This window comes from Coregonus clupeaformis, chromosome 30, assembly GCF_020615455.1.
Source record: "Coregonus clupeaformis isolate EN_2021a chromosome 30, ASM2061545v1, whole genome shotgun sequence".
NCBI lineage: Eukaryota > Metazoa > Chordata > Actinopteri > Salmoniformes > Salmonidae > Coregonus > Coregonus clupeaformis.
In genome coordinates this window covers 9,215,465-9,228,954 of record NC_059221.1, presented here as the reverse complement: position 1 = coordinate 9,228,954, position 13,490 = coordinate 9,215,465, and the positions used below count along the sequence as shown (strand labels likewise).

At 43.9% G+C, this 13,490-nt stretch overlaps 1 protein-coding gene across 2 annotated transcripts in view; it reads left to right on the top strand.

The window, feature by feature from the left end:
• LOC121545990 (histone-lysine N-methyltransferase PRDM16-like) overlaps nt 1-13,490 on the top strand; it is a 435,559-nt gene that overhangs the window by 400,310 nt on the left and 21,759 nt on the right. For both annotated transcript variants that reach the window (XM_045209418.1, XM_045209419.1), the window contains exon 13: nt 11,122-11,291. In XM_045209418.1, coding sequence (XP_045065353.1) covers nt 11,122-11,291 — 170 coding nt within the window. The remainder of the gene's footprint in view (nt 1-11,121; nt 11,292-13,490) is intronic.

The window sequence follows — 13,490 nt, the reverse complement described above, 5'->3', positions numbered from 1 at the left end:
GTTCAAGAAATAGAGTTAAGAAAATATTTACGAAATAAACAAAGGAAAAAATACAATAAAAAGTAACAGAATAAAATAACAATAACGAGGCTATATACAGGGGGTACCGGTACCGAGTCAATGTGTGGGGGCACAGGTTAGTCGAGGTAGTTTGTACATGTAGGTAGGGATGAAGTGACTATGCATAGATGATAAACAGTGAGTAGCAGCAGTGTAAAAACAAAGGGGGGTCAATGTAAATCCTCTCTCAAATCAGGACCACGTTCCTATCTGCTTGTTTGTTTCCCGGGTTGCGATGTCAACCCCCCCAGTTGATAGATTGTCCAGATTTCTTCTAGCGTGTGAGTGATCCACAGTCGAAGTGGATCTTGAGCTGGATGTTGACCTAGGAGGCTCGTGGTTCTCACCCCCTTCCATAGACTTACACAGTAATTATGACAACTTCCAGAGGACGTCCTCCAACCTATCAGAGCTCTTGCAGCATGAAGTGACATGTTGTCCACCCAATCAAAGGATCAGAGAATGAATCTAGTACTGAAAGCCAAAGCTACAGCTAGCTAACACTGTAGTGCATAACATGTGGTGAGTAGTTGACTCAAAGAGAGAGAAAGACAACAGTTGAACAGGTTTGAACAAATTAATTTCTTAAAAAATGGAGAAGTGAGAGAGAACTAACTAACTGCTATTTTTCTTATTTTTTTCACGTTCACTTACTTAGCTAGCGAATGCAGCTAGCTAGTTTAGCCTACTCAAACACCCGGCTCAAACAGAGAGGGATGCTATGTTAGCTAGCTGGCTATGGCTATCCAACACTGGAACTCTCCCAAGTAAGCTTTTAGTTTTATTATTGTCACTGGGGCCCGCCGATGTAACTGCTAAAGTCTTTGCTGACTGTACACTGTACTGCATGATTGTAGCGGGTTTACTAACGTGTTAGGTCTAGTAGCTATGTTGACTATGACGTTATAATATGGTGACAACGATGTAGGCTGTGTGTAGCGCTTAGCGGTAATGATATGAAGGTTTGGCTTGGAAAGGTTTTTTCGCCTGGTCACAGACAGCTGATGTGTTGTGCACTGAAGTCCACAAGCGAAGGGAAAAGGTGAGAGGAGGAGAGCGCGTAGATGTGAGAAGAAATTATACAATGATCAAAGGGATCATGCTGTATGTATGTGGCTGCTATGAAAGTGAACTGTGTTTGTGTGTGATCGGGGTGTACCCATTCTGTTGAAAAACGTTTCTTAAACGGAAGCAAACGGAATGAAACGGGGATAAACATACCTGAATTTGTCCTCATTTGCAACCTTTAGCAGCGAATACAGCCTCAAGTCTTCTTGGGTATGACGCTACAAGCTTGGCAGACCTGCATTTGGGGAGTTTCTTCCATTCTTCTCTGCAGATCCTCTCAAGCTCTGTCAGGTTGGATGGGGAGTGTCGCTGCACAGCTATTTTCAGGTCTCTCCAGAGATGTTTGATCGGGTTCAAGTCCGGGCTCTTGGCTGTGTGCTTAGGGTCATTGTCCAGTCTGAGGTCCTGAGCACTCTGGAGCTGGTTTTCATCAAGGATCTCTCTGTACTTTGTTCCATTCATCTTTCCCTTGATCCTGACTAGTCTCCCAGTCCCTGCCGCTGAAAAACATCCCCACAGCATAATGCTGCCACCACCATGCTTCACCGTAGGGATGGTGCCAGGTTTCCTCCAGACGTGACTCTTGGCATTCAGGCCAAAGAGTTAAGTCTTGGTTTCATCAGACCAGAGAATCCAAGTGGGCTGTCATGTGCCATTTACTTAGGAGTGACTTCCGTCTAGCCACTCTACCATAAAGGCCTGATTGGTGGAGCAGTGCAGAGATGGTTGTCCTTCTGGAAGGTTATCCCATCTCCACAGAGGAACTCTAGAGCTCTGTCAGAGTAATCATCGGGTTCTTGGTCACCTCCCTGACCAAGGCCCTTCTCCCCCGATTGCTCAGTTTTGCTGGGCAGCCAGCTCTAGGAAGAGTCTTAGGGTTCCAAACTTCTTCTATTTAAGAATGATGGAGGCCACCGTGTTCTTGGGGAGCTTCAATGCTGCAGAAATGTTTTTGTACACTTCCCCAGATCTGTGCCTCGACACAATCCCGTCTCAGAGCTCTACAGACAATTCCTTCGACCTCATGGCTTGGTTTTGGCTTTGACATGCCCTGTCAACTGTGGGACCTTATATAGACAGGTGTGTGCCTTTCCAAATCATGTTCAATCAATAGAATTTACCACAGGTGGACTCCAATCAAATTGTAGAAACATCTCAAGGATGATCAATGGAAACCTGAGCTCAATTTTGAGTTTCATAGCAAAGGGTTTGAATACTTATGTAAATAAGGTATTACTGTGTTTTATTTTTAATATATTTGCAAACATTTCTTAACGTGTTGTTGCTTTGTCATTGTGGGGTATTGTGTGTAGATTGATGAGAAAAAAAAAATGTATCCATTTTAGAATAAGGCTGTAACGTATCAAAACTTGGAAAAAGTTAAGGGGTCTGAATAATTTCTGAATGCACTGTATGTGTTATGGCTTTACATCCCCTGCTATGTTGTAGATAAAGAGTTACCTGTCTAACAGAACACAGAGTGTGTTCTTTAATGGAAGCCTCGCCAACATAATCCAGGTAGAATTAGGAATTCCCAAGGGCAACTGTCTGGGCCACTTACTTTTTTCAATCTTGAGTAACGACATGCCACTGGCTTGGAGTAAAGCCATTGTGTCTATGTATGCGGATGACTCAACACTATAAACATCAGCTACTACAGCGACTGAAATGACTGCAACACTTAACAAAGAGCTGCAGTTAGTTTCAGAATAGGTAGCAAGGAATAAGTTAGTCCTAAATATTTCAAAAACTAAAAGCATTGTATTTAGGACAAATCATTCACTAAACCTCAACTAAATATTGTAATGAATAATATGGAAATTGACCAAGTTGAGGTGACTAAACTGCTTGGAGTAACCCTGGATAGTAAACTGTCTTGGTCCATACATGTAGATACAACAGTAGCTAAGATGGGGAGATGTCTGTTCATCACTACTTGTTTTTGTAAGAAGTGTTGACAAGCTGAATGCACCGAGCTATCTGTTTAAACTACTAGCACACAGCTCGGACACCCATGCATACCCCACAAAACATGCCACCAGAGGTCTCTTCACAATCGCCAAGTCCAGAACAGATTATGGGAGGCGCACAGTACTACATAGAGCAATGACTACATGGAACTATTCCACATCATGTAACTGATGCAAGCAGATTAAAAAACAGACACATATGAGAGACACACACACATGTACACATGTACAGACACATGCATACGAACACAAACGCTATTAAAAAAATATATATATTTCACCTTTATTTAACCAGGTAAGCCAAGTTCTCATTTACAACTGCGACCTGGCCAAGATAAAGCAAAGCAGTGCGATAAAAACAACAACACAGAGTTACATATGGGGTAAGAAAACATAAAGTCAAAAAATACAACAGAAAATATATATTGCAAATGTAGCAAGTTATGGAGGTAAGGCAATAAATAGGCTATAGTGCAAAATAATTACAAATAGTATTAACACTGGAATGCTAGATGTGCAAGAGATTATGTGCGAATAGAGATACTGGGGTGCAAAAGAGCAAAATAAATAACAATATAGGGATGAGGTAGTTGGGTGGGCTAATTTCAGATGCGCTATGTACAGGTGCAGTGATCGGTAAGGTGCTCTGACAACTGATGCTTAAAGTTAGTGAGGGAGATAAGTGTCTTCAGCTTCAGAGATTTTTGCAATTCGTTCCAGTCATTGGCAGCAGAGAACTGGAAGGAATGGCGGCCAAAGGAGGTGTTGGCTTTGGGGATGACCAGTGAGATATACCTGCTGGAGCGCAGACTACGGGTGGGTGCTGCTATGGTGACCAATGAGCTAAGATAAGGCGGGGATTTGCCTAGCAGTGATTTATAGATGGCCTGGAGCCAGTGGGTTTGACGACAAACATATAGTGAGGACCAGCCAACAAGAGCGTACAGGTCACAGTGGTGGGTAGTGTATGGGGCTTTGGAGACAAAACGGATGGCACTGTGATAGACTACATCCAATTTGCTGAGTAGAGTGTTGGAGGCTATTTTGTAAATGACATCGCCGAAGTCAAGGATCGGTAGGATAGTCAGTTTTACGAGGGCATGTTTGGCAGCATGAGTGAAGGAGGCTTTGTTGCGAAATAGGAAACCGATTCTAGATTTAACTTTGGATTGGAGATTCTTAATGTGAGTCTGGAAGGAGAGTTTACAGTCTAACCAGACACATAGGTATTTGTAGTTGTCCACATACTCTAGGTCAGACCCGTCGAGAGTAGTGATTCTAGTCGGGTGGGCGGGTGCCAGCAGCGTTCAATTGAAGAGCATGCATTTAGTTTTACTAGTATTTAAGAGCAGTTGGAGGCTACTGAAGGAGTGTTGTATGGCATTGAAGCTCGTTTGGAGGTTTGTTAACACAGTGTCCAATGAAGGGCCAGATGTATATAAAATGGTGTCGTCTGCGTAGAGGTGGATCTGAGAGTCACCAGCAGCAAGAGCGACATCATTGATATGTAGTTAAAACCTACATTTGTGTTTTTCATTGATATACACGGAGAAAAGAGTCGGCCCAAGAATTGAACCCTGTGGCACCCCCATAGAGACTGCCATAGGTCCAGACAACAGTCCCTCCGATTTGACACATTGAACTCTATCTGAGAAGTAGTTGGTGAAACAGGCGAGGCAGTCATTTGAGAAACCAAGGCTATTTAGTCTGCCAATAAGAATGCGGTGGTTGACAGAGTCGAAAGCCTTGGCCAGGTCGATGAAGACGGCTGCACAGTACTGTCTATTATCGATCGCGGTTATAATATCGTTTAGGACCTTGAGCGTGGCTGAAGTGCACCCATGACCAGCTCGGAAACCGGATTGCATAGCGGAGAAGGTACGGTGGGATTCGAAATGGTCGGTGATCTGTTTGTTAACTTGGCTTTCAAATACTTTCGAAAGGCAGGGCAGGATGGATATAGGTCTGTAACAGTTTGGATCTAGAGTGTCACCCCCTTTGAAGAGGGGGATGACCGCGGCAGCTTTCCAATCTCTGGGGATCTCAGACGTTATGAAAGAGAGGTTGAACAGGCTAGTAATAGGGGTTGCGACAATTTCGGCGGCTAGTTTTAGAAAGAAAGGGTCCAGATTGTCTAGCCCAGCTGATTTGTAGGGGTCCAGATTTTGCAGCTCTTTCAGAACATCAGCTGTCTGAATTTGTGTGAAGGAGAAGCAGGGGGGGCAGAGTTGGTGGCCGGGGTAGTGGTAGCCAGGTGGAAAGCATGGCCAGCCGTAGCAAAATGCTTGTTGAAATTCTCGATTATTGTAGATTTATCGGTGGTGATAGTGTTTCCTAGCCTCAGTGCAGTGGGCAGCTGGGAGGAAGTGCTCTTATTCTCCATGGACTTTACAGTGTCCCAAAACTTTTTGGAGTTAGTGCTACAGGATGCAAATTTCTGTTTGAAAAAGTTAGCCTTTGCTTTCCTGACTGCTTGTGTATATTGGTTCCTAACTTCCCTCAAAAGTTGCATATCGCGGGGGCTATTTGATGCTAATGCAATACGCCACAGGATGTTTTTGTGCTGGTCAAGGGCAGTCAAGTCTTAGGAGAACCAGGGGCTATATCTGTTCTTAGTTCTGTATTTTTTGAATGGGGCATGTTTATTGAAGATTAAGAGGAAATTACTTTTAAAGAACAACCAGGCATCCTCTACTGACATAATGAGATCTATATCCATCCAGGATACCTGGGCCAGGTCAATTAGGAAGGCCTGCTCACTAAAGTGTTTTAGGGAGCGTTTGACAGTGATGAGGGGTGGTCGTTTGACCGCGGACCCGTTACGGACGCAGGCAATAAGGCAGTGATCGCTGAGATCCTGGTTTAAGACAGCAGAGGTGTATTTAGAGGGTAAGTTAGTCAGGATGATATCTATGAGTGTACCCATGTTTACGGATTTAGGGTTGTACCTGGTAGGTTCGTTGATAATTTGTGTGAGATTGAGGGCATCTAGTTTGGATTGTAGGATGGCCGGGGTGTTAAGCATATCCCAATTTAGGTCACCAAGCAGTACGAACTCTGAGGATAAATGGGGGGGCAATCAATTCACATATGGTGTCCAGGGCACAGCTGGGGGCTGAAGGGGGTCGGTAGCAAGCGGCAACAGTGAGAGACTTATTTCTGGAAAGGTGGATTTTTAGAAGTAGAAGCTCAAACTGTTTGGGCACAGACCTGGATAGTATGATAGAGCTCTGCAGGCTATCTCTACAGTAGATTGCAACTCCACCCCCTTTGGCAGTTCTATCTAGACGGAAAATGTTATAGTTGGGGATGGAAATTTCAGAATTTTTGGTGGCCTTCCTAAGCCAGGATTCAGACACTGCTAGAACATCAGGGTTGGCGGAGTGTGCTAACGCAGTGAATAACTCAAACTTAGGAAGTAGACTTCTGATATTAACAAGCAAGAAACCAAGGCTTTTGCGATTACAGAAGTCAACAAATGATAGCGCCTGGGGAGTAGGAGTGATACTGAGGGCTGCAGGGCCTGGGTTAGCCTCTACATCACCAGAGGAACAGAGGAGGACTAGAATAAGGATATGGCTAAAGGCTTTAAGAACTGGTCTTCTAGTGCGTTGGGTACATAGAATAAAGGGGGCAGATTTCCGGGCGTTGTAGAAAAGATTCATGTCATTATGTACAGACAAGGATATGGAAGGATATGAGTAAAGTGGAGGTAAACCTAAGCGTTGGGTAACAATGAAAGAGATAGCATCACTGGAGGCACCGATTGAGTCGGTCTCCGCGCGTATGGGGCGTGGGACAAAGGAGCTCGCTGAGGCAGGTTTAGCTGGGCTGGGGGATCTACAGTGAAATAGTACAATTAGAAATAACCGAAACAGCAATAAGCAAGCCATATTGACATGGGAGAGAGGCATAAAGCAATCAAAGGTGTAATTTGAGAGAGCTAAGACAACAGCCGGTAATGACGACACAGTTTGGGCTGAGGCTAAACATAAACAGGATGCGGTACCGTAAAAAGGAGCAGTCCAGCAGACATCAGCTGTGTAGCTGAGTTATCATAAGGTCCGGTGAACAGCAATAGGATAGTTCGGAGGTAGTTCGGGGGCTGCTAAAGCACTAGCTAGCAAGAAGCCACGGCTAGCGTGTGCTAGCGGGCCGGGGCTAGCAGATGGAATCTTCGTGGTCGACGTCGTAACGGGAAGCCTGTTGTAACCACATCAGACGATTTCGTCGGCAGACCAGTCGTGTAGGATCGGCGGGGCTCCGTGTCAACACTATGTGGTCCCGTCCGGTAGACCGAGAGGTAGATAGCCGGGATATGGGCCTGGCTCTAGGCTAGCTCGAGGCTAACTGGTGCTTGCATCGGGGGCAGTGGTGATTAGCCAAACAGCAACATCCATTCGGTTGCGGCTAGCTAGTTGCGATCCGGTGATTAATGTCCAGTGATTAAATTATTCAGGCAGAAAAATCCAATGTTCTGGGTGAAATACCGCTAACTGTGGCTAATAGCAAGTAGCTAGTTAGCTGGCTAGCTAGTTTCAACTTGAGATTCTAGATAAAAAGGTAAGTCAATAATAGAATCCGTTCCACATTGAGTGAGGCGGGTTGCAGGAAAGTATATTTTGTAGAAGGATGAAAAGTCTGATAGGGAAATATGTACGAAAAATACAAAAAAACAGGGTATTTACAGGCTATTTACAGACACACGACAAAAACAGGACTGCACTACTACGCCATCTTGGATTTTTTTGTACACACACTCTACACACACGCACATTGTAATATTGTTGTATGGTGGTATTATACATTATATATTGTAGATATGTGGTGGTGTAATAATGTTATAGGATGTACTGTTTTATCTTTTATTTTATGTGTGATGTAAGTGCCTTAATGTGTTTGGACCCCAGGAAGAGTAGCTGCTGGGGATCCGTAATAAATACAAATAGAAATAAGGCCATGCTCATGAAAACTATAAGCAACCTACCTCATCTTAAACGGCACCGACTGCCACTGATGTTTGTGTGTCAGTGCTGCAGTGACAAGTGTGTCCATGTAGAAAAGTCCATAGTAGATGAACAGTGATGTTGCCCACAGTGTTTAGACTGAAGCATTCTGGGTCATTACTGTTGTTTACACACTGGAACAGGCCACTCATTTAGTACCAATGCGCATGCACTGCCCACCTGTGGTTCTGTGTTTATCAGCCATCTATTTCCTGTGTTTGAGGGGTGCAAAATCCACTTTTCATTTAAATCTCGCTGGATTGATTGCTTTCTTTTACTCCTGTGACTCTTTCATACTCGTGTTTGTGCATGCCGTTTTTTCCGTTAACGTTGTGACCATGGAAATGTTTGTAATGACCTGTCAAACACACCCTGGTAATGGCTGAAATGGGCTCAGTTTGATACATTGTATTTCAATTGCATCAATAAGAACGCTAAAGCTTAGTCAGATAACTTTCTTTTGATGGGTGTAATAATTTGATACAGTTGAAATGTTTACAAATTAGATGCGCTGAAATGAAAGCAACTTCCAAAAATGAACACTCGGATTATAGTGATATTATGTCTGCTCTGGCAAACAATGTAAAGTATGTATAGATAAGTGTAATCTAGAGCCAAGCCTGTTGATTTTTAATCCGAGGGTATCCTGCTATTGACACACTTGTTGAATTATGCAACAGAACTTGACAACAACAGTAATTAATGGAGCAGTCTAGACATCTCAGGTGACTGCAGGTAGGCCTAGACAGAGGATGTTTTTGTGGTTGCAGTCCTGTTCCATCCCTTTATGTTAATGTTTCATATATGCAAATACACCCAGTGTATTTTTGCAAATTAGGCACATATAATTTTGTTTATTTTAACACAAAATATAAAAGACATACCTGATACCATTAGAAAATGTATACATACAGTGGGGAGAACAAGTATTTGATACACTGCCGATTTTGCAGGTTTTCCTACTTACAAAGCATGTAGAGGTCTGTAATTTTTATCATAGGTACACTTCAACTGTGAAAGACGGAATCTAAAACAAAAATCCAGAAAAACACATTGAATGATTTTAAAGTAATTAATTTGCATTTTATTGCATGACATAAGTATTTGATACATCAGAAAAGCAGAACTTAATATTTGGTACAGAAACCTTTGTTTGCAATTACAGAGATTATACGTTTCCTGTAGGTCTTGACCAGGTTTGCACACACTACAGCAGGGATTTTGGCCCACTCCTCCATACAGACCTTCTCCAGATCCTTCAGGTTTCGGGGCTGTCGCTGGGCAATACGGACTTTCAGCTCCCTCCAAAGATTTTCTATTGGGTTCAGGTCTGGAGACTGGCTAGGCCTCTCCAGGACCTTGAGATGCTTCTTACGGAGCCACTCCTTAGTTGCCCTGGCTGTGTGTTTCGGGTCGTTGTCATGCTGGAAGACCCAGCCATGACCCATCTTCAATGCTCTTACTGAGGGAAAGAGGTTGTTGGCCAAGATCTCGCGATACATGGCCCTATCCATCCTCCCCTCAATACGGTGCAGTCGTCCTGTCCCCTTTGCAGAAAAGCATCCCCAAAGAATGATGTTTCCACCTCCATGCTTCACGGTTGGGATGGTGTTCTTGGGGTTGTACTCATCCTTCTTCTTCCTCCAAACACGGCGAGTGGAGTTTAGACCAAAAAGCTCTTTTTGTCTCATCAGACCACATGACCTTCTCCCATTCCTCCTCTGGATCATCCAGATGGTCATTGGCAAACTTCAGACGGGCCTGGACATGCGCTGGCTTGAGCAGGGGGACCTTGCGTGCGCTGCAGGATTTTAATCCATAACGGCGTAGTGTGTTACTAATGGTTTTCTTTGAGACTGTGGTCCCAGCTCTCTTCAGGTCATTGACCAGGTCCTGCCGTGTAGTTCTGGGTTGATCCCTCACCTTCCTCATGATCATTGATGCCCCACGAGGTGAGATCTTGCATGGAGCCCCAGACCGAGGGTGATTGACTGTCATCTTGAACTTCTTCCATTTTCTAATAATTGCGCCAACAGTTGTTGCCTTCTCACCAAGCTGCTTGCCTATTGTCCTGTAGCCCATCCCAGCCTTGTGCAGGTCTACAATTTTATCCCTGATGTCCTTACACAGCTCTCTGGTCTTGGCCATTGTGGAGAGGTTGGAGTCTGTTTGATTGAGTGTGTGGACAGGTGTCTTTTATACAGGTAACGAGTTCAAACAGGTGCAGTTAATACAGGTAATGAGTGGAGAACAGGAGGGCTTCTTAAAGAAAAACTAACAGGTCTGTGAGAGCTGGAATTCTTACTGGTTGCTAGGTGATCAAAAACTTATGTCATGCAATAAAATGCAAATTAATTACTTTAAAATCATACAATGTGATTTTCTGGATTTTTGTTTTAGATTCCGTCTCTCACAGTTGAAGTGTAATTACAGACCTCTACATGCTTTGTAAGTAGGAAAACCTGCAAAATCGGCAGTGTATCAAATACTTGTTCTTCCCACTGTATATATGAGTGCCAAAATATTTTTTACAATAAATTGAATACCTGAATTCCCACTAAAATCCCTGAACTCCATTATTTGTCCGTGCCAGTAAAATGTTTTATGTGCTATAAAACAGTCTCTACCTGATGGATTATTTTTTTTTTTTAAGTTTGGAGTATCTTCATCCATTGTCCAGATGTTGTATTTACTAGAATTTTTTAAAAACGTTTTACAATTGTAATGACCATTGCAACATTTAGACCACCTCTCTTTTACTTTACCAATGTTCGTTCACCCTTTATTTCTCGTTCTCTCTGCCTCCCAAGCTCACTCCTTCTCCCTGCCTGTCTTGCCCCTCTCTACCTCTCCTCTCCTTTCTCTCTCTTTCTGCTTCCCTCTCCTCTTTCTCTTTCTCTCTATCCTTTTCCATTTATTTCTCTCTCTCTTTCAATCCAGTTAGATATAATGCAATTCACTTCCATCTTTCGAGCAAATACAGAAACATCTCCGTCCCTCCCTCTCTCTCCTCCCAGGTGTAAATACTGTGACCGCTCGTTCAGCATCTCCTCCAACCTCCAGCGGCACGTGCGCAACATCCACAACAAGGAGAAGCCCTTCAAGTGTCACCTGTGCAACCGCTGCTTCGGCCAGCAGACCAACCTGGACCGCCACCTAAAGAAGCATGAGCACGAGAACCTGCCCGGTGGGTCCCTGTTCACCTAATGAACCCCTCCCCCTAGATCAGCTGTGTTATACTCTAAAATCAAAGTTTATCAGATATTTTCAAACCTCTTATGTCGAAGGCCATCTGCTTTGTAGATTCAGCGATATACACTACCGTTAAAAAGTTTGGGGTCACTTAGAAATATCCTTGTTTTCGAAAGAAAAGCACTTTTTTTGTCCTTTAACATAACATCAAATTGATCAGAAATACAGTGTAGACATTGTTAATGTTGTAAATGGCTATTGTAGCTGGAAACGGCTGATTTTTTATGGATTATCTATATAGGCGTACAGAGGCCCATTATCAGCAACCATCAGTCCTGTGTTCCAATGGCACGTTGTGTTTGCTAATCCAAGTTTATCATTTTAAAAGGCTAATTGAGCATTAGAAAACCCTTTTTCAATTATGTTAGCACAGCTGAAAACTGTTGTGCTGATTAAAGACGCAATAAAAATTGCCTTCTTGAGACTAGTTGAGTATCTGGAGCATCAGCAATTGTGGGTTCGATTACAGGCTCAAAATGGCCAGAAACAAAGAACTTTCTTCTGAAACTCGTCAGTCTATTCTTGTTCTGAGAAATGAAGGCTATTCTATGCGAGAAATTGCCAAGAAACTGAAGATCTCGTACAACGCTGTGTACCACTCCCTTCACAGAACAGCACAAACTGTCTCTAACCAGAATAGAAAGAGGAGTGGGAGGCCCCGGTGCAAAACTGAGCAAGAGGACAAATACATTAGAGTGTCTAGTTTGAGAAACTGGCACCTCACAGGTCCTCAACTGGCAGCTTCATTAAATAGTACCCGCAAAACACCAGTCTCAACGTCAACAGTGAAGAGGCGACTCCGGGATGCTGACCTTCTAGGCAGAGTTGCAAAGAAAAAGCCATATCTCAGACAGCCCATCATAATCTTTTCTTTTTATTGGCCAGTCTGATATGGCTTTTTCTTTGCAACTCTGACTAGAAGGTCAGCATCCCGGAGTCGCCTCTTCACTATTGACGTTGAGACTGGTGTTTTGCTTGGATTACCAAACACAATGTGCCATTGGAATTCCTGAGATTCCAAGATGGCGTAGCAGTGTGTTCGTGTTTTCTATAGTGTCCTCATGTAAATAGCCTGTTTTTTGTTGTTTTTTGTATTTTTCGTATATATTTTCGTATATATTTCTCAATCTCACTTTCCATCCGTTAACTAAATATACTTTCCTGCAACCCGCCTCACCCAATGTGGAACGGATTCTATTATTAATTTTATCCAGAACCTCTGGCTGAAACTAGCCAGCTATCCAGCTAACTAGCTACTTGCTACTAGCCACCGTTAGTGGTCTTCACCATTGTCCGTGGCCTGCACTACCTACCAGCCAGCTCTAGCCTGGACAATTATCAGCCAGTCTGCACAGTCTGCACATCACGCTATCGAGCCAGAGCATATTGGATTTTCTGCCGGAATCACTGGACCTTAACACAGGATTATTGCAACTAGCTAGCTGCAACCGCGTGGCTGTTGTTGTTGTTGTTGGCTAATCCCCACTGTCCGAAGCTAGCCCCAGTTAGCCTTGAACTAGCCTCGAGCCAGGCCCAGCTCCCGGCTATCTACCTCTCTGTCAACCGGACGGGACCTCCTAGTGTTGACACGAAACCCCACTGATCCATCACGACTGGTCTGCCGACGTAATCGTCTGATTTGGTTTCAACAGGCTTCCCGTTGCGACAACCACGAATATCCATCTGCTAGCCCCGGCCCGCTAGCATATGCAATCAACAGCTCGCCTGTGCTTTAGCAGCCTACGATCTGCTCCCATACTTACTTAGTGCTGTTCACTGGACCTTATGATCACTCAGCTACACAGCTAATGCCTGCTGGACTGTTCCTTTACACGGTACCCCATCCTGTTTATCTGTTTAGCCTCAGCCCAAACTTTCGTCGCCATTACCAGTTGTTGTCTTAGCCCTCTCGAATAACACCTGTGATTGCGTTATGCCTCTCTCCCATGTCAATATGCCTAGCCATTTGCTGTTTGGGTTAGTTCTTATTATACAATTTCACTGTAGAGCCCCAAGTTCAGCTCAACCAGCCTCAGAGAGCTCCTTTGTCCCACCCCCCATACACGTGGAGACCGGCTCAATTGGTACCTCCAGTGATGCTATCTCTTTCATAGTTACCCAATGCTTAGGTGTA